The sequence below is a fragment of the Camelus ferus genome, chromosome 26 (assembly GCF_009834535.1).
Source record: "Camelus ferus isolate YT-003-E chromosome 26, BCGSAC_Cfer_1.0, whole genome shotgun sequence".
Lineage (NCBI taxonomy): Eukaryota > Metazoa > Chordata > Mammalia > Artiodactyla > Camelidae > Camelus > Camelus ferus.
The window spans coordinates 25,983,632-26,007,226 of NC_045721.1; the positions used below are offsets into that span (position 1 = coordinate 25,983,632).

General features: G+C 43.5%; 1 protein-coding gene across 1 annotated transcript in view; it reads left to right on the top strand.

The window, feature by feature from the left end:
- CSMD1 (CUB and Sushi multiple domains 1) overlaps positions 1-23,595 on the top strand; it is a 1,664,412-nt gene that overhangs the window by 1,380,036 nt on the left and 260,781 nt on the right. The window contains 2 exon segments of the mRNA XM_032468715.1: positions 16,035-16,138; positions 22,836-22,948. Of these exon segments, the coding sequence (XP_032324606.1) occupies positions 16,035-16,138; positions 22,836-22,948 (217 nt within the window).

Sequence of the window (23,595 nt, forward strand, 5' to 3'; positions counted from 1 at the left end):
CAACGGTTGAGAACATGGACTTTGAGGTTAAAATGCCTCGGTTCCAATTCTTGCCCCTGCCCTTGCTAGCTCTGAGACCTTTAGCAAGAAGATAGACTGCCTGCAATGTAGTTTACTCCCCTGTAAAGTGGGGGATCCTAATAGGGTCTTCTTCACAGAGTCATTGAGAAGATTGAGCACAACACTAATTTTAAGTGTGTAGAAGAGTGAATGACTCCCTGTCGCTCGGTTCTGTTACTTGCTATTGATTATTACTGTAATTTTATTCCTCCTTTATAACCAAATACCTGTTGTTTCAAAGTGTGTCTTGGGATGTTAAACTTCCCCACAATTGAGTCTACTTTTGTTTTCCTGTGTACAGTAAGCCATTTCAAGGCCAAGGGTAATGACACTTGAAATATGTGTTGAAACTTGTGGTGTAAACTAGAGGGAAAACATACACAGGAATGAGTGAATACTGAATGGAATTCTTCCTTTGTCTCCAAGTCCCAGGTTAGTCCAGGTTCGTCCGCACTCCCCCAGCAGCCTGCCCAGTTCACAGGGCACAGTGATCACATTAGAGTGGAAGCACTGTGCACGTCTCACACTGGTCATGGGGGAGCAGAAGCCTGCTCTCTCTCCCTCCAGGCGCATGTGCACCCATGTCTTTCTTTACCAGTGATGCTCCTGAGCAAAAATGAAAGCGATTTTGCACATTCCTCTCCTGCAGGCTTGTGTGTAGCTCGTGCATGGTGAGGTTCTGAACTCCGCCGTAACTGGGAGAGTCACAGGGTTCTGTCCTGTGCAGTGTGGGTGCCGATGGCCTGGACTCCGTGTCACATCAGCTCACCTACCAATCCTCCCACCCCTTATTCCAGGATAAAACAGGCACATGACTCTTATTTATATTAAGGACAAACAGGATTGTCAAATGTACTTGACGTTTAATTTCCTCAAATCTTTAAAATTACATAAGAAATAGGATTTTCACAACTTCTTCTTGATTCTTGACACCTATTAAAAATGAATGTAACATTGATGACATTGATTTAAAAAAATGTCTACTACTTTGACTACATCGTTACTTTGAAAAGGTAGATGTTAAATATAATTGGTATAATACAAATTTTGCTAAATCTTATGTATCAATTTTAGGATAAAATTGTAATTTAAAAAGTGATTTATCAATTCAAATGAATTTATTTGGTCAACATATATCATAGGCAAAAAAACAACAAAAAGACACAGTGATAAAACCCCATACTGTGTTTCTTTTTTTTTTTTTCAAAAAAGATTAGAATTTGTCAGAAATATGTTGTTTATGGTACAGTATGTTCCTCATGTTAAGTTACAGTTTAATCACAGGGATCATGTGTGACATATATTAATAGAAGGCAATCGTTTTAGCTGAAAATGTATTAAATTTAACTTCTAGATGATATTAAGAAAAGAGAATTAGATATATGAGAAAGTAATTGATACGCAAGTTAGTTTGAGATATATATGGCTAGTCATGAAAAAAGTAATGAATCAAATAAACAAAGCACATTTAAATAGGATGTGAGGATTTCCCTCCAACTGTGCCATGTGATTTATTCATGAAACATCACTTTTAAGTGATTGTCATTTAATCCATTGCGTTAGTCAATTTTAAAAGCAGTTTGGATGTTTATTTGAATATGTTTGTCCCTTTCAGTTAGCTTAGCATTATAATATTAGGTCATAAAGGTTACAACCTATACAATTTAAGAAATACTAATGTATTGATAGGAGATGTGGAAGAAGTTTTTTTACGTATTAGTTGGGAAAAATGGCCAAGTTAAGAATTTTCAGTGTTACAATTTTACATTTTCCAGAACACAGAGATCTCCTGCATCCAGTTCCTAATCTAGACCTAGGAACAAGTGGGTTGAATTTCAGTGGCCATAGGTTTTGAGGTATATATCATTTTTTACTATTCTTCTTAAATTTATTCAACAAATGTATAGTCATTTCTCAAAATTCTAGGGTGTGTGTCGCCCAGTATTTCACTACTAAACAGGCTGATTTGCAGGGGTTGCCAATCCCTTGGCCTGAATATTTATACTGGAGATGATTTCAACTACTGATGGTTTAAAAACTGCCTTGCACAATTTCTGAATTTAGTAATTGGCTCTCAGAAATTGACACAAGCCAGCTCCAGCACACCACTGAAACTTTAATGTTTTCTTGGGTAGGTGGGCTAACTTTATTTTTTCTTTCTTTATGTTTAATTTATCTGTTTTTTTAATTTATAGTATGAAATGAAATTTAACATTATCAGTTTATCTTGGGTGTTTTATATATTTTATTGATCAATGTCCATCCTTTACAAAGTGTACTTTTATTTGCAGTAACACATATACGTATGTGTTTTACAGATTCCTGTCCCAGCTTGTTACATTGTCATTGTCTACCTCTCAGCCACAGCTACTTTGAATTCAGTTAGCTCTTCTTCTTTTTTTTTTTTTTCCTGGCTTATACATCACATTTTATTGGGGTACATTTGATTTATAATACTGTATTAGTTTCAGGTGTACAAAATAGTGATTCAAAATTTTTATAGATTATACCCCATTATGGTTATTATAAAATATGATCTATATTCCCTACATTGTACAATGTATCTTTGTAGCTTATTTATTGCACACATAGTAGTTTGTATATCTTAATCCCCTAACACTATCTTGCCCTTCCCTGCTTCTCTCGCCCACTGGAAACTACTAGTTTATTCTTTGTATCTATGAGTCTGTTCTTTTTTGTTAATTCACTAGATTTTTTTACTTTTTAGATTCCACATATAAGTGATAACACACAGTACTTGTCTTTTTCTGTCTGACTTATTTCACTAAGTGTAATACCCTTCAGGTCCATCCATGTTGCTGCAAATGGGAAAATGTTGTTGTTTTTTTATGGCCGAGTAGTATTCCATTGTGTATATATACCACATCGTCTTTATCCAGTCTTCTGTCAATGGACGTTTAGGTTGTTGCCATGTCTTGGCTATTGTAAGTAGTGCTGCCATGAACTTTGGGGTGTGTGTGTCTTTTCAAATTAGAGTTTCCTCTGGATACATGCCAAGGGTTGGGATTGCTGAATCATATGGTAACTCTATTCAGTTTTTAAGGAATCTCCATACTGTTTTCCTCAGTGGCTGCACCAATTTATGTTAAAGATGGGCTAATTTAATACTTGCCTAGATTACTATCCAATTTAACCCACCAAGTGAGAATGATTCCAGAATTACTCACCTGCGGAAAGGCTGATCGTGCTGTAAGTGGAGTATAGATTTTCTGAGTTGATTTTTCCTTGTCTACTCTCTGGTCAGAACGAGGCCCATTTTCCACATTACTGTATAATGTGTTTGCACACTAACTACACGGCATGGCTGAGGTGGTTGTGTGTCGTGAACGGCTCAGAATAGCGACAGTCTTGAGATTTCCATCATCAGATTGCAGCAACCTGTCACTGTTCTTGAGACTGACCACCTTCAGCCTTCTCATGCAGATGGTGGTGGCCATAAGAACCTTTAAATTCCTCAACCTGCAATATAGATGAACAAAGACCTTTGATCCAGTATGAGTCCCTTAAAAGTTGCTGACTAAGCATTGTAGAACTGACGTGAGGTGTAATGAGAGGACCCTTGACGTTCTCTGCTCTCGATTGATGAGGGAAGGGGCTTCCTTCGGTCGGGACTCCTCAGTGGGAACCACCTGTGAGCGGACGACTGAAAGCGAGTTGAACACAACCTGCCACATGTTTGCCAGACGTCCTACACTCCCTCGGAGGGAGCACATGGTTTCTCAGCTGCTTTGCGGTTCCTTAGAGTAGCGGTAGAGGATAGAGGTCATGCACCCAGCCAGAAACACACGACAGCAGCCCTGCACTGAGGTCTCTGTCCTGCACCACTTTCTGGCGGCTTGCTAAGAAGAGGAAAGGGAACCTAAGAAAGCCATTCTTGCTTAGGGTCCGTCAGAAACGAGAATGTCCTTAAGAAGGGGCTGAGGAGATTGAGACGGCTGCCTGTCTCCACGGGAGACTGAGTGAAATCTCCGGGAAGCAGAGAACACGGAGGGTCCCCGGGATGGGTGTGTTGTAAGAAACGGCTTCTCTGTACTGTAAGAGGGGGGCGTGGACTGGAACCTGCCCCCTTGTCAGCACCCTCACGTGTGTCATTGACTCTCGTCTTGTCATTATCTCTTGTTTTCCTGGCCTGAATTACTCTGTAGTTACTAAAAAATTAGATCTAAAAAATTAGATCTAGATGAACATCTAGAGATAGTCTTACTAAAATGTTTCTCTGAGAAAAATATCTAATTTTTTCAGTAATGATGGATTATGTTTCTTATGATAATATTGACTTGGCTAATAAAACTTAATCATGGATTGTAAAATGCTGTAGTTTAACTCCTGGTTGGGGAAAGGCTTAAAAACTAATCTGCACCATTGAGCAAGTTTTAATCTCTTTTAATCTCCTGTGTTTCCATAAACAAGTCTAGATTGTATTTTTCACCTAATTGTCCAGATTTCTTTGACAGTCATTTTTTCTTGCTGTAGAAACTTTTGAGATTAGGTTATTTACTGAACACAGACAACAAATTCTTGTAAAAACCCTGTTTGGCAGTAATTATGTTTATCCCCATTTGAAGAAGAGGAAGGCACAGTTTGGAGAGATGAAGTTGTAACTTGCCCAACTGCCAGGAGCTCGTGAGAGAGGAGCTGGGATTTGCACCCAGAAGGTCGGGCTCAGGTGCGAGGCCCTCAGTGCTGTGGGTGTGAGGGTTTGAGTTCTGAGAACTCTTCGTTGTCAGTTGAAGTGTGTTTTCCATGGAGGGACAAGTATTGGAGGAAGACGGTCTGCAGAGGTTTACAGATGGGTTTTCGTCTCCATTTGGTCTGTTCAAAGTACAAATTTCTTTGGTTTTAATATTAATGGAAAATACTTACAATATTATAGAACTGGCAGAAAATTTTCCATAAAAGCTAAGGTGGAAGTACAGTAAAACCTACTGAATAAGTGAATGAATAAATACAAAAATATTCTCACACATCAGACAATATATTTGTGTCATGTCTCATGGATCTGAGTCCCTTCATGCTTAGTTTTAAGTTTAATATTACTTTTTGAAAAGTTCTTAGTAATGAAATAAATAAGGAGAGAAATTTCCATTTTACTTCCAAGAAAAAATAGATTATATAAGTTTGCTAATTTTTCCAAAACTTTCCAAGTAGATTTCATGATACTTCATGACGGACTTTGCCTCTAAACAACTTCAGTCATCATTTTTTAACTGTGTAAGTTCTGTGTATTCAATTTCTGTTATTTTTCATGATAATGATAGTAATTATCATTTATGAAGCTTTAATCATGTGCCAAGCCCTGTGTTAGGCGTTTGGCGTATCTCATGTGTTTGAGCAATCCCTGCGATATCCTGAGAGGAAAGTGTTTGTCCTTAACCCCATAGTGGAGGTGAGCAGACACACCCAAATCAGCCGACACATTTAGTCAGGGATGATGCCGAAATTTGGATTTAAATGGGTGTCAGGTTTTTAATTGCTCCTTTATTTTAGTTTTATGTGTGTTATGAAATATTTAAGCTGTTAACAAGTCATGAAGAGTAGTAAACAAACTACCATGTACAGTGGTCAGTAAATCCCCACCCAGCAGTACCCATGCTGTTGGATTTTCTTGTAAACACCTTCCTCATGGCCATAGTCCTCCTCTCACCTGCAAGACAGCATCCATTTGGAGTTTATTTGTCCCAGGATGTTGCTGCACACGTGCTCTCCTAAGCAGTAGATTAGCACGATTCTGCATGTCTCCTTGTATAAAGCCTTCAAGGACCGGACAGTGATAGGTGTGAAGGATTGGTAGATTCCCTGATGCTTCAGCAGGTGGAAAACCGATGCAACGATACATTAGGATGAAGGGAAACAGGAGCAAAATCACAAAGAGGGTGACAGGTAGGTGGGTTTATGTTGCTTGATACAAAGGAGCATGCAGTTCTGAGTCACAGCCAGCCAGCCTGGTAACACGTGTTAACACCTACAGACCCCGTGTCACCCAGCAACCCGGCGGGCACCAGGGACGAAGGGCACTGCATCATCACACGGGGGGGCGGGGGGCTTTACCTGGGGCAGCGCCGCGTGCTCCCTCCACACCAGCGATGCTTTGTACAACCTTAGTGCTATTTTGGTTTATGCTAATGTGAGGCCATCAACCTTTGCCTCGTGTAAGAGTCTACCGTTAAACCCTGTATATATGTAGCAGTCCAGGGGTCTTTAGGTTAAATGATACACAGGGGAAAGTCAGGTGTACTGATCCAGCAAACGTTTATGGAACATGGAATACATACTGCGTACAGTGCTGGACCCAGGTGTGAAAAAGAAAGCGAAAGTGACTTCCGGTGTCACAGATTTTACATTCTAATGGGCGAGATAGAAGATGGACAGACAGACAGACAGACAGGTGACCAATAGACAGGAAAAGCTCGGACAACGTCAGACGTTCAGGAGGGGAAAACTAGGCGAGAAGCGTGACTGGCAGTGGGTAGTGTCGGGGTGATGGTCCCAGGGAGGCGAGAAGACCCCTGAGAACACGGTACTCCAATCAGGACCCCGCCAGACAGGCAGCCGTGCCCAGGACGCAGGAGAGAACTTTCTAGCAAGAGGCAAACTCTGTACGGTACTGGAGCTTAAAAGTGAGCAGTCAGACACAAAAGACACAAAGGAGGGGAAGGCCCATCTTCTTTTCCATCAAGGCACAAATTTGGGGTCAAACAATACACTTCTCCTAAAAATCACAGTTTGAAGCATTGGTCAGTATTCATCCTTACTGTTTCTACCTGATCTATTTTTTTCTTGTAGACATTTGGGTATGTGTAGAGATTTCGTGCTAGAACATGAGACATTGGTAGACATAACTGAAGATGAATAAAAACTGAGTGAGTGAACCGTGCACTCTATGTGTAGCCGCTGCCCCGTGGGGCTTGACCTGCAGCTGGGCTCTAGGTCATTCACTCCCCCCGAGGCAAACATGGAGGGTGCCCGCATTTTCCCACTTTGCACCTCCTCCTCTCTGCACAGGTGCGCACCCTCCGCCTCCACTGTACTTTGTAGAACTCCAGCCCTCTTTGGCTTCCTTTCGCCCTCAGGAGACAGAGATGGGTGGCAGTGGGACGCAGAGGCATCTGAACATCCTCACCAAAACGTTGCTAGCATCCCTGACAGACAAGCTGCAGCATGAGGACCTGGGCCACTGGCGCTCGGACGGGAGCGTCTCCCTGCGAGCCTGGCACCGGGTTGGGCGGCTGTACTCGGCCAGCCGTGACCCTCAGGCCTTAATGGGTTCACATGGCCTCCCTGCGGGCTGTTACACAAGTCAAGACGGAGGAGTCATGTCCAAAGAGGTGATGGGAGCCTCTGGGTCGCGGGCTTCTTCAGTTCTTTTGTTCTTACTTGTTGGACTGTGGACATTGATACATCCGCCCATGAGAAAGACAGAAGTGAGGGGAAACCACCCTCAGGTGCTGGGCTTCAAAGGCAGTGCTCACAGGTCTGCAGCGGCTCTCAACCTCCACACCTGCTTCAAATCAGATTGCTAAATAATGTGCTCAGACAGACCCTGCGGTTTGAGAGAGTAGATTTTTAAAAATAAACTATGACGGCTCTACCAGTAATGAGCCACCTTTGGGCCATGTCTGACATCCAGGGCTCACCTGAAGTAGACGTGGTGCCCCTGCCTCCATTTGTTTAACTGTTATTTAATACGTGGAAGTAAAAGTACATAGTTACATTTTCAGCAACTCAGCCTTTTCCTTCCAAGTCTACATAACTGACTTTAGACGGCTCTTCTCATATTTAAACAAGACGCCGTTTAGACACCTCTTCAGAATTAATCCTGTGGTTTGAAGTATCTTTCAGCCAAGCTGGAGATAAGGAGCGTGTTAGTAAAATGCCCGAGACATTTGAAAATCTGCGAAGGATTTTCTCTTGGTTCTCACGTAAAATAAGCTCTTCACTGAATAAACATGCCGCAAAGGGTGCGGGATTTCTTTTTATCTGGGATTCATCACCTTGTTGAGCCATCATCTCTGTGGCTTAATTGTGTCGCAGGAACACAAAACTACCTTTGAGTTGCATTTCTTCATATTCTGGGTTTGTGTATGGAAATCTTTCGGTTTCTTGAGGAGTTCTGTGAGATGATGTATTCCTGTCTGACTCTGATTGCTCTGTTTTGATTAAGTGGGGCCATAGTGAACCATTTTTAAGGTCCACAACACGTTAATCAGCTGTAAAAAATGGACCTTCCATCGTTTTCCAAATGATTAACTCTGTGCTCTGTGTTCCAGTTATTTTTGACTGTTAATCTTCGGTGTCTTCTGCTTTCATCTGCAGGTCTGTAGTTTTCTCTTGCAATCCTTTCACCTTGTAGGCCTTCACATTTCCAGCTGGGTTACTCCACGTGTCCGCGGTTGGGCGATTTCAGCGTTCTGTAGAGGTTAAGTCTGCGTTTTACCACACCTAGTAGCGCTCTGATTCCTTCTGTGGTGGTTATCGTACTGTGACTCTGAAATTCCCAGTCTCTCATTTTTAATAAATATGTTGCCTTCTTTCATCCATCTGAGAATATATTTCGGTAATTTTCCAAATAATGCCAGTGATGCTTTGGTGGCTTCTTTTCAGGGTTTAGTTAATAAGTTCCTTTGGAGAACCCGCTGGTTTCTTCTGAGTCCGCCCGGCGAGCCGCGGTTAACGTGCCTCCGTCGCTGCCCTGGAGTCTGCCTACCCTCCCGGGTGAGGCAGTTGATCTTGTTGTGCCTTAAGTATTCTGTGTCCCCGACAGTTCTCTGGGCATTTTGATGGCTTTTGCTTGAGGGGTTTTCCTTAAATGTCAGTCTCTCTCGTCTTTACCCCACACCCCACTTGCTGCTTTTCTGAAATGTTGTGCCTGTGACTTTACTCCTTAAGAATCTACAGTATCACGTCTAAGTGCTTTACCGAGACAAGCTTCTTAAGTGAAGCACAAGACTGCTGGTGTGAAGAAGGAGGGGCAGAGGCAGAAGCTTGTACCTGGAAGTTAGAGGGTAAAGGATGCACTTCTGGGTAAAACGGGGTAAGAGTTGCCGTCAGGACGAAGAGAGACGGAGTTTTCCTTGGTGGTCAAGACTCAGAATCCCTCAGGCTGGTGGCGGGAGGTGGCCTGGGCTGGCACGCATGACCGGTTGGCTGTGAAAGTTAGTGACGAGGACAGTACTGAACACAACCACTGCCACCCAGCACCTGTGGGACCTGCACACATGCTGCCCACATCCTGACTTTGTCCTTGACCCGCAAGGGGAGATGTGTCCCTCTGGGTCCACAGGTGGGGAGCCTGGAGGAGGAGGCACCAGTTCTCAGGGCCCCGACCCGGTCAGCAGTGGGCTGTCCCTCTCCGCTCAGGGACACTCGGCTTGCTGTGCTTCCGTGCTGCCTTCCAGTGACGGTGGGGCCGAGAGGAGGGCGGAGAGGCAAAGCTGGGTCCTCCCCATGCCCCGCACCTGGTAGGCACCTGGATTCTTTGGGAGTCCTGATCCCAGAGACAAAGGGTCCGTGTGGGTGCAGCGCAGGGAGAATGAAGGTAATTTACGTTCCAGTGAGTGTTGAGAGAAGGCACTTGGCAGAGGCCCTTAAGCGGAGGTCAGAAAGGTTCTGGAGACCCATGTAGGGGATTCCAGGGTTGGAGCACCAGGTTCCTCATGTCCTTGTGACGGGACGGTGTGACCGGATAGCTGTGGACAGGGAGAGTACACGACGCTCTGCCTGTTTCCCTTCTGCCTCTGAATCACTGGGTAATTTGACTCTTTGTAGCACAAGTTAATCATAATTCAGCTGCACTTGAAATAATGCACGTCCCCCTTTTGTTAACAGTGCATTGAACTCTAGTTTTAAAAGGACATGCAGTGTGTAAATGTGGGGCTAAATACAAGGTTTGGCTATCCTAGAAATAATCATGTATTTGTCCTAAGTTGTTCCTTTCAGAGTACTTGTCTTTCTAAAGTGGAACCAAACCTTTGAAATTTTATGCTACACATTGCTGACTGTTGGTATATGTTACTTACAGACATGAGAGGTTATGTGTGTTTTTCTGTGGGAAACACTGGTATGCACTTTCCCAGGCTCTATGGGGCATGCATTTGGCAGGAATGTCTTCTTACAATCCATTACATTTTTTCAATTGTTTCATGGTTGGTCCTTAGAACCTCAGGCTAAAACACTTAAAATATATCAAAAATTATTTTGTAATTTTTGGTTCCTAAGAAAGTGTGAATTTTCCTTTCAAACATGTAATAAATTGCTTTTGGCAACCGCATTAGCAATTTCCAGATACAGAGTTGTTATGTTCTTTCAGAGGATATTCACAGTTTGAAAAGTCTTTCTCCTGAAAAATAATTTGAAATTGAGTGAATCAGATGTATTAAGGCTTCTTATCAGTTTCCCTCCCCTTGTGTTCTCAGTTCTCATTCCGACCCCGTTGGTTTCAACCCTACAGTTACTCAGTAAGGCATTTGTGAGTGAGCGTCTTCCAAGATGTAGGGGCTTCTTCCGTATTTATTTTGAGCTGTCAGTTCTGCATCTTGGAAAATTGTAAATTCTTTCCCTTATTCCTTATCTCTTCCTCTCACTGCAATTTCTGCACAAACATGTCATCCAAAAAAAACACCCAAATATAGTTTAAAGATGACACCGAAACAAAAGGCACATGAAAAACCAGGCTTTTGATGAGGAAACCCAGTGATACACATGATGTCCGTGTGCATGTGTGTATGCATGCACGTGTGTGCATGTCTGTGTGTTATGTGTGTCTGTGCTTATGCGTGCATGTGCGTATGTGTGTCGTGTGTGCAGATGTGTGCAGATGAACTGACACCTCTGACTTCCTCTGACTTAACTGAGTCAGATGACATGGGCTTCTTATGTGAATGGGCCTAGAGTGACTGGCTTTTTTTTCCTAATGAATCGTGACAATGTAGTATGCCTTCCTTTTTGTTTTTCAGAGCAATGTCTTCATATTTGTTTTAAATGAATACTTAAAAATTCAGTATTACATCAATTCCACTGCTCTGTCATTAAATAAATATTTCTCTTTTCTCTATTTGAAAATTGGGTGTGTCAAAACAAAAAAAACCTCTAAATTCTCTGACAATGTCATGTTTTTAATTACCAAGGCTCTGACCGTTTTTACTTAATCTCAATTAAAAAGCTAAGCTCTGTTTTCTGTTTTGTACTTTTTCCAAAAAAAAAAAAGCCCTATTTCCCAAATTATTTTTCTCCCATTTAAATTTATTGTGTGCTTTTTCCACTTAACCTTTCTGTCTCAAAAATTAGCATCGTGCTCCTTAAAAACAAGTAAACAGTAAAACCAAGAAGCAGTTCGCAAATTTGTACTATACTTTGAGCAGAGTCACCTTTTTTTGGCTACTTGATATTATGCAAGAATTATAGTCAACAGTATTTTGGCAAAATGCTGAAGAAAAAAGTTTAATGTCTATTAAAAGTTATTGTAAAGTGAACGAACCAGTTTTGCACAAATTGGGGAGTGAAGTTAGACGTGGGATTGGGCTGATTTTTCCGGGAACCTAGCACTAGGTGGCACTCTTGGAGGTCCTCCTGGGGCAGGTTTTGGGAGCCCCAGCGGCTGGGACTTCTTAGCTCACAGATAGATGCCTTCTCCTCAGGAAGACGTTCCCTGACCTCCCATCTCAGATCCTCCCCTGTGTGCCCATCGCACCTGGGGGACACCTGTCGCTGCCCCTTCCTACCACAGGTCTGCTCTGTGCTCCACCCGACCTCCTGTCATCCCGCAGGGGAGACTTCCTGGCTGTGCTTAAGTCTCAGACACGCACTTGGAGTGTAGCAAATGACTGCGGCATTGCCATTGTACGAAAGCACGTTAGACTGGGATCAGAAAAGCGAACAGGCTGACGGCAGGCTAAACTGTCAGTACAGTGTCAGCATCTGACACAGCAGGCGCCATCAGAGAAGTACTTTAAAAATGAGTATTTTGTAAGAAAAGTGAAAAAAAGTTTGAAAATAGAATCAAGTTCTACAACCTCTACTCTGATCTTCATTTATATTTGAATGTGGAAAAAAAATCTGAAAACTAAATCTGGACTTGGGATTTCCTGGTTTGAAATCTAAACTTTTCACTGATAACTGCAGAACAAGTTCCTTCTCTTCCCTTGCTTTCATTTTCCTCCTGTGAAAACAGAAGGTGTCGGCATATCAAGTGATGCTAATTAAGTCTCCTTCGATTCTGTATTCCACATTTGATCACACTCAGCTGCTGACTTTTCCTCGTTCTGTAGTAAGAAAATATAAACAAATGTAATTTAATGCCATGACTTCCATGACACCAGGTTTAGTTTATATATAGGGAAATATCATTCAGCCATGAAAAGGAATGAATGTTGCCATTTGCCACAATGTAGATGGAACTGGAGGACATAATGCTAATGAAGTAAGTCAGACAGAGAAAGGCAAATGCCATCTTACATATCAGGTAGGAGTGTGAAAACCAGAAGGAACGAACAATACAGATACAGATACAGATACAGATACAGAGAACACATTGATGGTTGTCAGAGGCAGAGGGTGGGGAAGGAGAAATGGTTGAGCCTTTTAAAAATTCTATTTTAAATAGAAAAAAGAACATATTACAAAACACCAAGAATATATTTTTAAAATTGTACCAGAATCTAGACTGAGCAGTGTCTTTTTCTCATAGATCTGAGATTCTGTTTGGAAGTTGAAAAAGAAAAGGCTTTCTTTCATCTATTGTCATTAAGACATCCTTAATCTGTATGTTAGATTGCATAATTATTTTGTGTTTATCAAAATACCCCTTTGAGTCTTAAGCTTCTCAAATTCTAGAACTTTGTCCTTCTTTCGTTTTCCTTCCTATTTTGTTTGTTGTCATTAAGGAATCTTTATCTGTAAAAGTTAAACATTCTATAATTCCTTTGTGTTTATCACAGCACCTTCTTGTAACTCTGAAGGTGGGATGTCGTGAAGGGAGTAGGCAGGATGTGGACAAGGGATTGACTTCTTGGACAGAACGGGCCGGAGACGCACCACCCAGAAACAGACACCATGCAGAGACTTGAGGAAAGAGGGGCACACCTCCAGGGCCCGTGCAGGGACCCAGTCAAGACAGGGACGAGCATGCGTGTGTTTAAGGAGCTAAAGAAGTCAGTTTGACCAAATGCCACTGAATCCCTCACTATTTAAAACATAAGGCAGGACCATTCACAACAGCCAGGACGTGGACGCAGCCCAGCTGCCTGTGGGTGGATGAATGGGTGAGGACAGCGTGATCTGTAGACTCAGTGGGATGACATTCTGCCTTGAAGGAGACTCTACCGCTTGTAACCACGTGGACGCATGGGAAGACGTTATAAAGTAAGATCAGTCAGACAGAATGAAAAACCTGCATGATCTCACTCATGTGTGGACTCTAAGAAAGTCAAATATGCAGAAGCAGTGAGTGGAACAGGGGTCACCAGGGGTGAGCTGGTGGGGACGTAGGGGGACGCTGGTCAGAGGGCACAAAGTTGCCATTACGTAGGATGGGTAAGTCCATAGGGTTAGTCACAGCATGGCAACTGTAGTTAATAATACTGAATTGAACCCTGGAAATTTGCTGAGAGAACGGATTTAAGGTGCTTTCACTTTACACACAAAGGCTGACTGTGTGCGGAGCGATGTTAACTAGCTGGACCAATGTGTCGCTGTGTATGTGTGCACCAAGCCATCGTGCTGTACACCTTAGGTGTATACAATTTTATTAGAAATGAATTCTCCTGAGAAAGGCAAATATGTGATTTCACTTATATATAGAATATAAAAAATGACACAAATGAACTTATTTACAAAACAGAAATAGACTCACAGACGTAGGGAACAAACTTATGGTTACTAAAGTACTATATATTAAAAAGATAACAAGGTCCTACTGTAGAGCACAAGAATCTATATTCAATATCTTATAATAATTATAATGGAAAATAATCTGAAAAAGAAGAGATATGTGTGTATATATGACTGAATCACCTTGCCGTATACCTGAAACTAACAAAACTGTAAGTCAACTATATTTCCATATAAAAAAAGAATTCTCCTCTCAGCCTCACTTCTTACTTGTGTCTCTGGCCACCTCTGATTGAGAAATGATGGCAACTCTCATTCCAAAACTATTTCTGTTTTACTACCAGGTATATTTATAGAATGCCATATTTTCTGAAGAATTATAGGTTCCTTACACAAGGTTGGGTCTACCTTTTCCCTTCTTAAAGGACAGTAACAGCATAAAGATTGTCCTTTGACGATCAGCAGAGGCTGATCATTTAGGCGAAACAGAAAAACCTCTCTAACACCCTTTGCCTTGGCTTGAAAGAGTTACAGAATGGCCCTTTTTACACCCCTAATCAACACACATTTACATAGGGGGACCCCCCTGTCGGTCACTCATCACAAATTGGCCAACGTGACCCTCAGGCCTTAATGGGTTCACATGGCCTCCCTGCGGGCTGTTACACAAGTCAAGATGGAGGAGTCATGTCCAAAGAGGTGATGGGAGCCTCTGGGTCGCGGGCTTCTTCAGTTCTTTTGTTCTTACTTGTTGGACTGTGGACATTGATACATCGGCTCATGAGAAAGACAGAAGTGAGGGGAAACCACCCTCAGGTGCTGGGCTTCAAAGGCAGTGCTCACAGGTCTGCAGCGGCTCTCAACCTCCACACCTGCTTCAAATCAGATTGCTAAATAATGTGCTCAGACAGACCCTGCGGTTTGAGAGAGTAGATTTTTAAAATAAATTATAATGGCTATATCACTAATTTTAGTAAGAATTTTAAATAACAGAATTAATGCATTCCATATTAGCATTGCTTGGAAGTGCACCTGGTTCGAGCCTGCTCAGAACTGCACACATCAAATTGAGTGTTAGTCAGAAGCCTGCCTCCCCCACCTCCTGGTACCACTGAGGCCTTTCCTTCAGATATAACAAACACGCAGTTGGTATTTTTTACAAGCTTCCAGAGTTTCTGATTCAGTCTGAATTATGTCCCTTTAAAATGCGTTTCCAGTATTACAGTTCCTGTACTTGCTGTTCTCTCTCTGTCATTTATCTCCCTGCCTATCTCACCTGTCATTCTGTCATGTCTGTCTATCCATCCGTCCGTCCATCTGTCTGTCTGTCCGTCTGTCATCTCTGCCTTCTGTATCTGTCGAACATACGTGTCCATCCTCTGTCTACCTCTCCTGGTCACCTCGGGTTCCAGCCTAACTTCATGGCACCTATGACTCTCTCTCATCTTCATCACAATATTGGTCAACAGAGGATTTCCTTCATCAGGAGAAAAGGGCCCTGTGCGCTACAGAAGGGAGTTTGTAGTATTGTGATATATCCATGTGCCAGACACAAACTGGTCTTGTCTAGATGGCGTTGATCACCATGTCAAAGTGTCCTTTATTTTAAAAAAAAAAAAAGTCAAGGCTTTGCAAAGTTATACGTGGAGGACAAGTTTCTAGCCTCAGAAGGTCTTTTCATACGTTAATGTGGCTAATTATATAAAATCTGCAGACATCGGCCTGAAATATTTATTTCTTGGTGTTCTAGATATCCCCCAAATATATCTCATTAACTGCAATCCACATTTATTTTGTTTATACTGATTTGCCTTTTGGCCATTCCAAATACTATAAATGTTAGAATAAATATTTGATGGATATTTGACTTAAAGCATAATATGGGTTAATTTCACCTTTCATAGCTAATAATAAATATATTTGGAGTAATAGGAATTCTGAATTACATAAAATTCTATTATTGAGGGCTTTCAAAGTTATACAATCATCATTTTAAAAAAAACAACTTGAAATCATTTGAAATGCAATGAAATTATGGAGCAAAATTAATACTACGACTGGATATTTGCAGTATTTCAGGTTGCAGAAAGTGCCTGTTCTGCTAAGCGACTCTCCTGTGTTTGGTTTAGGTTATCAAGCTCGCCTTTGAGGAGTTTGAACTGGAAAGAGGCTACGACACCCTCACAGTGGGCGACGCCGGGAAAGTGGGTGATACCAGAACAGTGTTGTACGTGTAAGTACACCTCTCAGGGTTTTTTTCTCTCCCAGCACATACAGTTTCCTGTGCAGACACCCATGTGCACTGGAGGTCCTGGCTCAGACTTTCAGCTTCCACCCAGGAGTTTAATAAATGCCATGTCTGGCTGAATCAGTGGTTTCCAAGTCTGGTTTCATGTGAGGACTAATTCAGGATTGTGTTTTATCTGGGTCTGTGTGTGTGTGTGTGTGTGTGTGTGTGTCTGTTTCTAAATCATTTTTAAAAATAGAGAATCAATTAGAATATACAGACAAGCAGGAATTAGAGCTGATGAGTTTCTCGGCTCGGCTCCTCCCTGCCGTCCCCTCTTTCTGCCTCCTCTAGGTCTATGTTTGGGGAAGTGGCAGTATTTTCTAGGAGAAGCCATATGTCTCCCAAGAGCCTTGCACTCAGAAAGGCTGCAGACCAAGAGTGACGGAGGTGGCGGGGAGAGTGGTGTAGGGTGACGGGGACTGACTCCTGCGCACCTGTGGGCTCCGTGTCCCGGTCTTGGCAGGTCCAGAGCAGCCCTGTCAGGACCCTGGCAGACGGACCCTTGCCCCGGCACCTTTGCAGCTGGAGTCACGGAGGGGTGTGCACAGCCTCCCCCTGGATGCCCTCCACCACGTCCAGATTCAGGGCCATGGGGACGGTCTGGCCAGGGTCTAGGGGGCCAGTTCCATCAGAATTGAACCTGTGACCCGGGGTATCTTTACTCCTCTGCGTTTTCAGCGCAGGAGGACATGTCCTTGCTGCTCCCTCCTCTGCATCTGAACTTGGCACAGACAGCACCTGTTGGGCTCCTGACACAGCGAGACCAGAAATTCCTCTCATTAGTGAAAGTCACCTTCCACCACCTGTAGAATTTTCACCTTTTTTCCTCTTAATCTGCTTACACACGACTGAGGTTTTCTCTTCATTTGTGAGAAATCTTGCCACGATAATGTCAGCATATTCTGCTGGGGGAAAGCAAAGCAGAGGTGGCTGTTAGTTCACTCATCGTCATAGGAGCCATTACTTACGAGGCCATTCACACTTCAAAGCGTGCTGTAGCAATAGATAAACAGCCGGCCCTCCTGTGTGCACAGGGAGCTGTGTTCAGTCGCTTGTAGTAACCTATAATGAAAAGGAATATGAAAAAGGACGTAAAGATCGATCGATCGATCGATCGATCGATCTATCTATCTATCTATCTATATATATGTAAAACTGAATCACTCTGCTGTACACCAGAAACCAGCACCACATTGTGAATCAAACATACGTCGATAAATAAAAAGGTGCTGTAGCTGGACGTCTGTCCACGCGTTTAGCAGTGCTGGGCACGCTCTCAGTCCTGGCAGCTTGCTCTTTCCCTTCATTGTGTCTTGGATGGTTCCCCATCAGTGTGTCTCTGTCTCACCGTTTTGTGACTACTGTCAACAACTAAGATTATGTTACTGGCCGTGACTTATGGGAATAATTATAATAATAGCAGCAGCAACCTCATAGTGCTTATTGAGTGTCTCTTGTCTACCGTGCACGGTGCTAAATGCCTGATGCATATTATCTTGTTTGGTCCTCACGTTCATCCTGGGAGCTGGGGGCTACTGCTGTCTTCGGCACATGGGCGGTGAAGCTGACGCTGGGCTAGACCTGGCCCAGGGCACACATGTTCAAGCAGGCTCTGGTGTCTCTGCTCCTCCCCATTCCTTGTGTGTGTGTGCCGTGCCTTTTAGCTGATTCTCACTGATAATCTTCAGCTTCCCTCCATGCCCCAGTGATTTTGCATGTATAAGCAGCCGTGCAGTAAACCACTTGGTGCAAATACATTGCCATCCTTAGTTTATATGCCTTCAAGAAAATTTCCAGCAGAGGAATTTCAGGAGTAAGGGGAATCTTCATTCACAGCCTTATGCTTTTCCCGTAACCCCCCCCAGAAGTTTATATCAGTTTACTTTTCCACCATAGTGTGCGAAGGCCTGTTTCCCCACTCTCTTACCAAACAGCTATTCTTCTTTTGCCACATTGCTAGCCCTAAATTGCATTTATTTCTAGAAATATGGGTTCCTGCAGGCTGGGGCGCAGACGCTTACGCCTTTCGCGGTCTTCTGTGTTGACTGCGTGCACACAGCCGGCACGGGTCTGGAGCAGCCCTGTCAACACCAGTGCGGTGGACAGCAGTGGGGCTGGGTGCCGGAGGGGGAGTCTCTGGCTCTAATTACCTCTGTGACCCTGAGGGGAAGCCACTTTACCTCTCTGTACTTCGGGTTCATGGCTGTAAAATATGTATAATGAACTTCTCCTGCTGGTGGTGAGGAGCCAAATGAAATAAGGCATGTGAAGCACTGGAGAGCCAAGAAATACAGCCCCACCCAGAACAGCTTTATTATTACTAGAGCATCTAATCTAAGAAGGAATGTCACTGAAACAAATGGGAGAAATTTTCAAATGAGTGCAAAGTATAAAATACAAATGTAGCGAAGTAGTGCCATGTAAAATCCCTGAGGTCCCTGTTGAGGACCTAGAGTCAAACCCCCATTTTTTTAACGCCGTTTGTTGTTAAAGGGGGCCCAGTAGCAAGCTATGTATGGCGTCGACAGAAGTGTTATGAGGACCTCCTCGTAACAGCAGCTCAGATCTGTAAGTGAAAACACTAAGTAGCCAGCCGAGTCAGAGAGAGATGCCGCGTGGGAAGCGCAGTGTGACAGGGGTCAGCTAGGCGTTTCATCACCCGCAGCAGAGAAGAGCAAAGCCACTGACGTGTTTCCGCAGGATGCAGAGTGACAGGGAGAGAGGGGCACAGGGAACCACAGCCGGTGTCTCGGGGTGGACAGGAGACTTTAGAGAATACATCAACAGACATTTTTGAGCACTTACACGTCAGACATGGTTCTCAGCATGGGGTTTAAAATCTAGCTGAAGGAAGGGCAGATATGCTGGGACATTACACACCAGACAGGGCACAGCACCACTGACTCTCCTAATACGCATCTCAAGTAAAATCTGGGTTAGGGAACTTCTCTCTGGGTGGCTGGTAGTTACGACCTGAGGCTCAGTGTTTTATAGGTTCCCCCTTCTAGGGGGTCAGTGGAATTCTACTCAGATTTTGATTTTCAGGAGAAGTTAGGAAAGTGAAATAACTTAACTGCCTCATCCTGTATATGGTTTTAAGAATTCTAACTTCTATCAATGGCTTTTAATTTTCTTAACTTTCCTGGTGCAAAAAAGAGAACCCCCGAGTGTTAGGTAACTCCTTCAATGGTCGGATCTTCCCGGAAGATGGATGGATTTATTCTGGTTACCTTCATAGACTTAAGACAAAATTAAATAACTCATTCAACAAACCTCTACTGAGGTCTTTCCAAGAATATGGATTGAGAATTTTCTCAAACTTACTTTGCGGACAACCTGCTCCCAGGGACGTGGCTCTTCCTGCACCCCAACCCCAGGCCTTCACAGTGACTGGGTGGGTGACTGGGGCATTGCGTTAATTTCAGGATGTCCTGCGGATCGGGTCTCAGGTGACCGGTTTTAAATGCCCACCACTCTATGGGATAAACAGTCAGCATCAGGGAAATCTGGGAGCCAGTGGACTTGCCTCTGCCTGACTCCATTTGTCTAATAACCAAACAAACAAACAAAACAAAAACAAGCAAAAATTGGCAGCTAATGCCGTAGAAAGTTAAGCAGGACTTTCGGAATTTTCATGGTGCTAAAGGGGACAAAGATAGGTGTTCAAGGCCTATCTTTTCAAGGAGTATATATGTATACACACATATGTATAATAAAATCTGTGGATTGTGGCATAAGAACGGGTCAGCACTGAGAAACCAACAACCCTGAGATGAAGCCTGGCGTCCTTCCAAAGGTAGATTGTGTCACGGTGGTCACTCGCACTGCCCGAAGGAAATCAGATCTCCCAGGAGGGTGGCAGCAGCACCCACAGCTTCCACAGCGGCTGGTGCACGGTGTAGCTCTGTGATGACAGGTCTAAGTAGATGTCAGTGCCGGACATGCATGCTCTGTGCACTTCTGTGTGTTACACGTCAGTAAAAAGTATGACTAGAGAAGGAAGAAAACCAAAACATCTGGAAACAACACCCAGGGACCCCCAGCAGAAAACAAACAAGACACCTAGATAGTACGCTTATCATTCAGGGACTTTGAAAATTACCTGTGATTTATGTATTTAAAAATATAAATTAAATGATCAAGAATTTTGCCAGTAAACTGGAATCCAAAACAGAAAATCAAATGAAAGTTGTAACATATGAAATAACTCAGTAGATATGGCTTGACCTGGAAAATAGTTTAGTAGCAAATATTCAGACTGAAGCAGAAAAAAGAGATGCATGGAAAACGTGTGTAATTGGAGTTCAGGGAGAGACAGAGAGAAAATGGAAAATAACCAATATTTAAAGACATTATCACTAAGAATTTTCCAATATTGACACATACATCAAGATAAGAGATTCAAGAAACTCTACAAGAAAGTCGGCATAATACAAGAAAAACCTCAGCCTGGCACGTTGTAATAAATCTGCTGAAAAACAGGACACGATCTTACAAGCAGCATAAGTTTTTAAAAAAACTTTATTTTCAAAAAGATAAATATAAGATTGATAGAAGTCTTCTCAATATAAATAAAAGAAGCAAAAGACAACAGAATGATTTCTTTGAAGTCTTGGGAAAGAAAGAAGCATTAGATTGAAGGGACAATTAAAAATTGACTATCAAAAAAAGAAAAACAAACTTTGTTAGTAATTATATTCTAAATAAAAGGCAAAAAACTCTGACTGGATAAAAATGCTGTAAATAAATTAATTGAGAATAATGTAAAACAAGTATTTGACATTTGCAAGAGACAAACATAAAATGTATATGTGTGTATGTACAGAACAGTTGAAAGCAAAAGGCTAGAAAAAGATGCTCCTTGTGAGGACTGACCAGCAGGAGGGAAAGCGGTGCAGCTCCATGATGACAGGTCTAAGTAGACGTTAGTGCCAGGCGTTCATGCTCTGTGCACTTCTGTGTGTTACACGTCAGTAAAATGTACGAATAGGGGAGAAAAAAAAATCCCTTCAAATCAAACAAGCAAATCGAACAAACAAACAGAAAGAACAATCTTTAAAACGAAGGAAAGTATTCAGAAAGAGCATATTTAGTGAGTCCACATCATTTTGTGTCTTTTTCGTCTTGTGTCTAACATCGCATGAGTAATTCACGCGCAGGAACCGCTGTTTGTCTTCCTTGAAGGAGCAAGCGGCTCTGGCGCCTCAGGTGTGAGCACCGTGTTGACGGACGGGTGGTGGGACTGACGGAGCAGACCGTGCTCACACCCCAGAAACAGCCTTTTTAAAGCAAACTGCCTATTAGATTAGAGGCATTTGTTCTGGTTGAATTGATTTTTTTTCTTACACTTTTTCTCTTTCAACATGCCTGTCAGCATGTTGACTTCAGTCAATGGATTTAGTGTTTCTTCCCAGTGGCTGACAGCAGCCGCTACGTGACTGTTTTGTTAACACACAGTGAACACTTCACTGAAACCTCCATTCAGTGGGACTGGACATTAACATGCAGAGGGAAGTGCGATGCATTGGCCAGATCTATTTCAGCTGTTCGTCTTGTCAGTTCTCTGATACTGTATGGTTACCTCTGGTGATGTATGTATACACATACGTACATACAAGTATGTCTATGTTAAAACTTTGTTTAGAGTGGTTTTACAGTCAGAGCAAAACTAAGAGGGAGGTACAGAGATGTCCCACACACTCCCTGCACCCACACATGCACAAAAATGGGGCGTTTTTTTTAACCAAGGATGAACTTGCACGGACCCATCATCATCACCCAAAGTCCAGAGCTTACGTTAGGGTTCACTCTTGGTGGTGCACATTTTGTGGTTTTGGACAAACATGTAATGACATGTGTCCATCATTACAGTGTCATGCAAAGTATTTTCACTGCCCTAAAGACGCTCTGTGCTCCACCTGTTCATCCCTCCCACCTCCCAGCGCCCGGCCCCTCTGACCTGTTACTGTCTCTGGTTTTGCCTTTCCCAGAAGGTCCTGGAGTTGGAGTCACGCAGTGTGTATGCAGCCTGCTCAGATGGGCCTCTTTCACTGGGCCACGTGCACTTAAGGCTCCTCCGTGTCTTTTCATGGCTTGGCAGCTCTTTTCTTTGTGGTGCTTAATAAGATTTCATCCTATGATATAATTAAAAGGGGTTTTGTGGTAAAGGTACATGACAACTCCAGGCTGCAGCCCGAGCGTTTTGCGACTGTGCCGGAGCATTTCTCACTTAGACGGGCTTCACATCAGTGGTGTGATACGATGTTGTCACCCAGCACTAAGGTGCGTCTCTCCAGGGTGACGGCTTCCTGTCTGTCCAGCGATGCCCCGGTGTCAGCACTGGAAGTCCTGCCCCCAGAGAAGCCCTTCGGTTCCAGCCAAGTGTGGTGGTTGGTCACCCCAATTCAGTTTTTGAAGTCAACAATACAGATTTGCAGTTACCCTGTAGAATAATCGCTGTGAACGGCCAGTGGCATTGTGACTCAAATGTGGGTGCAAGTTACAAGCGGCTGTAATTGCTTGGAGGGAGGGTTTTGCTGGATCTGTACCTGTGACGTGTTTGTTCAAGCAGCAGGTGCCCCACCAAAGTGAAAGCGGAGATGTCTGGTGCCTTAAATAACGGCTTTCACGTTCTCTGCAGACTCACCGGGTCCAGCGTTCCTGACCTTATTGTGAGCATGAGCAACCAGATGTGGCTGCACCTCCAGTCTGATGACAGCATCGCCTCGCCTGGATTTAAAGCTGTTTACCAAGGTATGGCCGGGCCGCGCCGTGCACTCCCAACCGGCCTTCCCGCGGAGGGCAGGGCCGCTCTCTCTGCCTGGGCCAGACGTGAGTGACGCGGGCAAGTCAGAACAGCGTTTAGGAATAGGGACCCATCACATGCAATGTCCTAAATTAAAGTCCTGCATAGAGCTCTTTCCCGCAAGGGAGAATTTTTAGCGTTTTGACAGCTTGGCCTGCCGTGAAGGGTGCTGTCGTGGTGGCAAAATGAAGCGAGACTAAGTGTGACGTGTGAGCTACGGAATGTGTTCACATCTGCGGAAACGGGCATTTTCTCTCCTCCCGAGAGGAAGCTTTTACGCTTATAACTGAGGGGAAGCTTTTAATATATAACAGAGTATGGATTTGAGTGGCGTCAGTTTGACTAAGCTGCTTGGACGCACCCTTGTGTGCAAACGCGTGGGGTTTTTAACTCGAGGCAGAGTTGGGGGGAGATACTACTAAGTGCCTGTAGTGGAGGAGAAAGCAGCCTTGCTCTGGGAGCTCTGAGGTCCACTTGCTCTGGAGAAGGGATGGCTCCCTGGGGGCACTGCGTCCTCTCTGCGTTGGGACGAGGGGGAGGTGTCGCTCACGGGAGCGAGGCGGCTGCCGTGCTGGTGACTGGCGCCCGCGCGCCG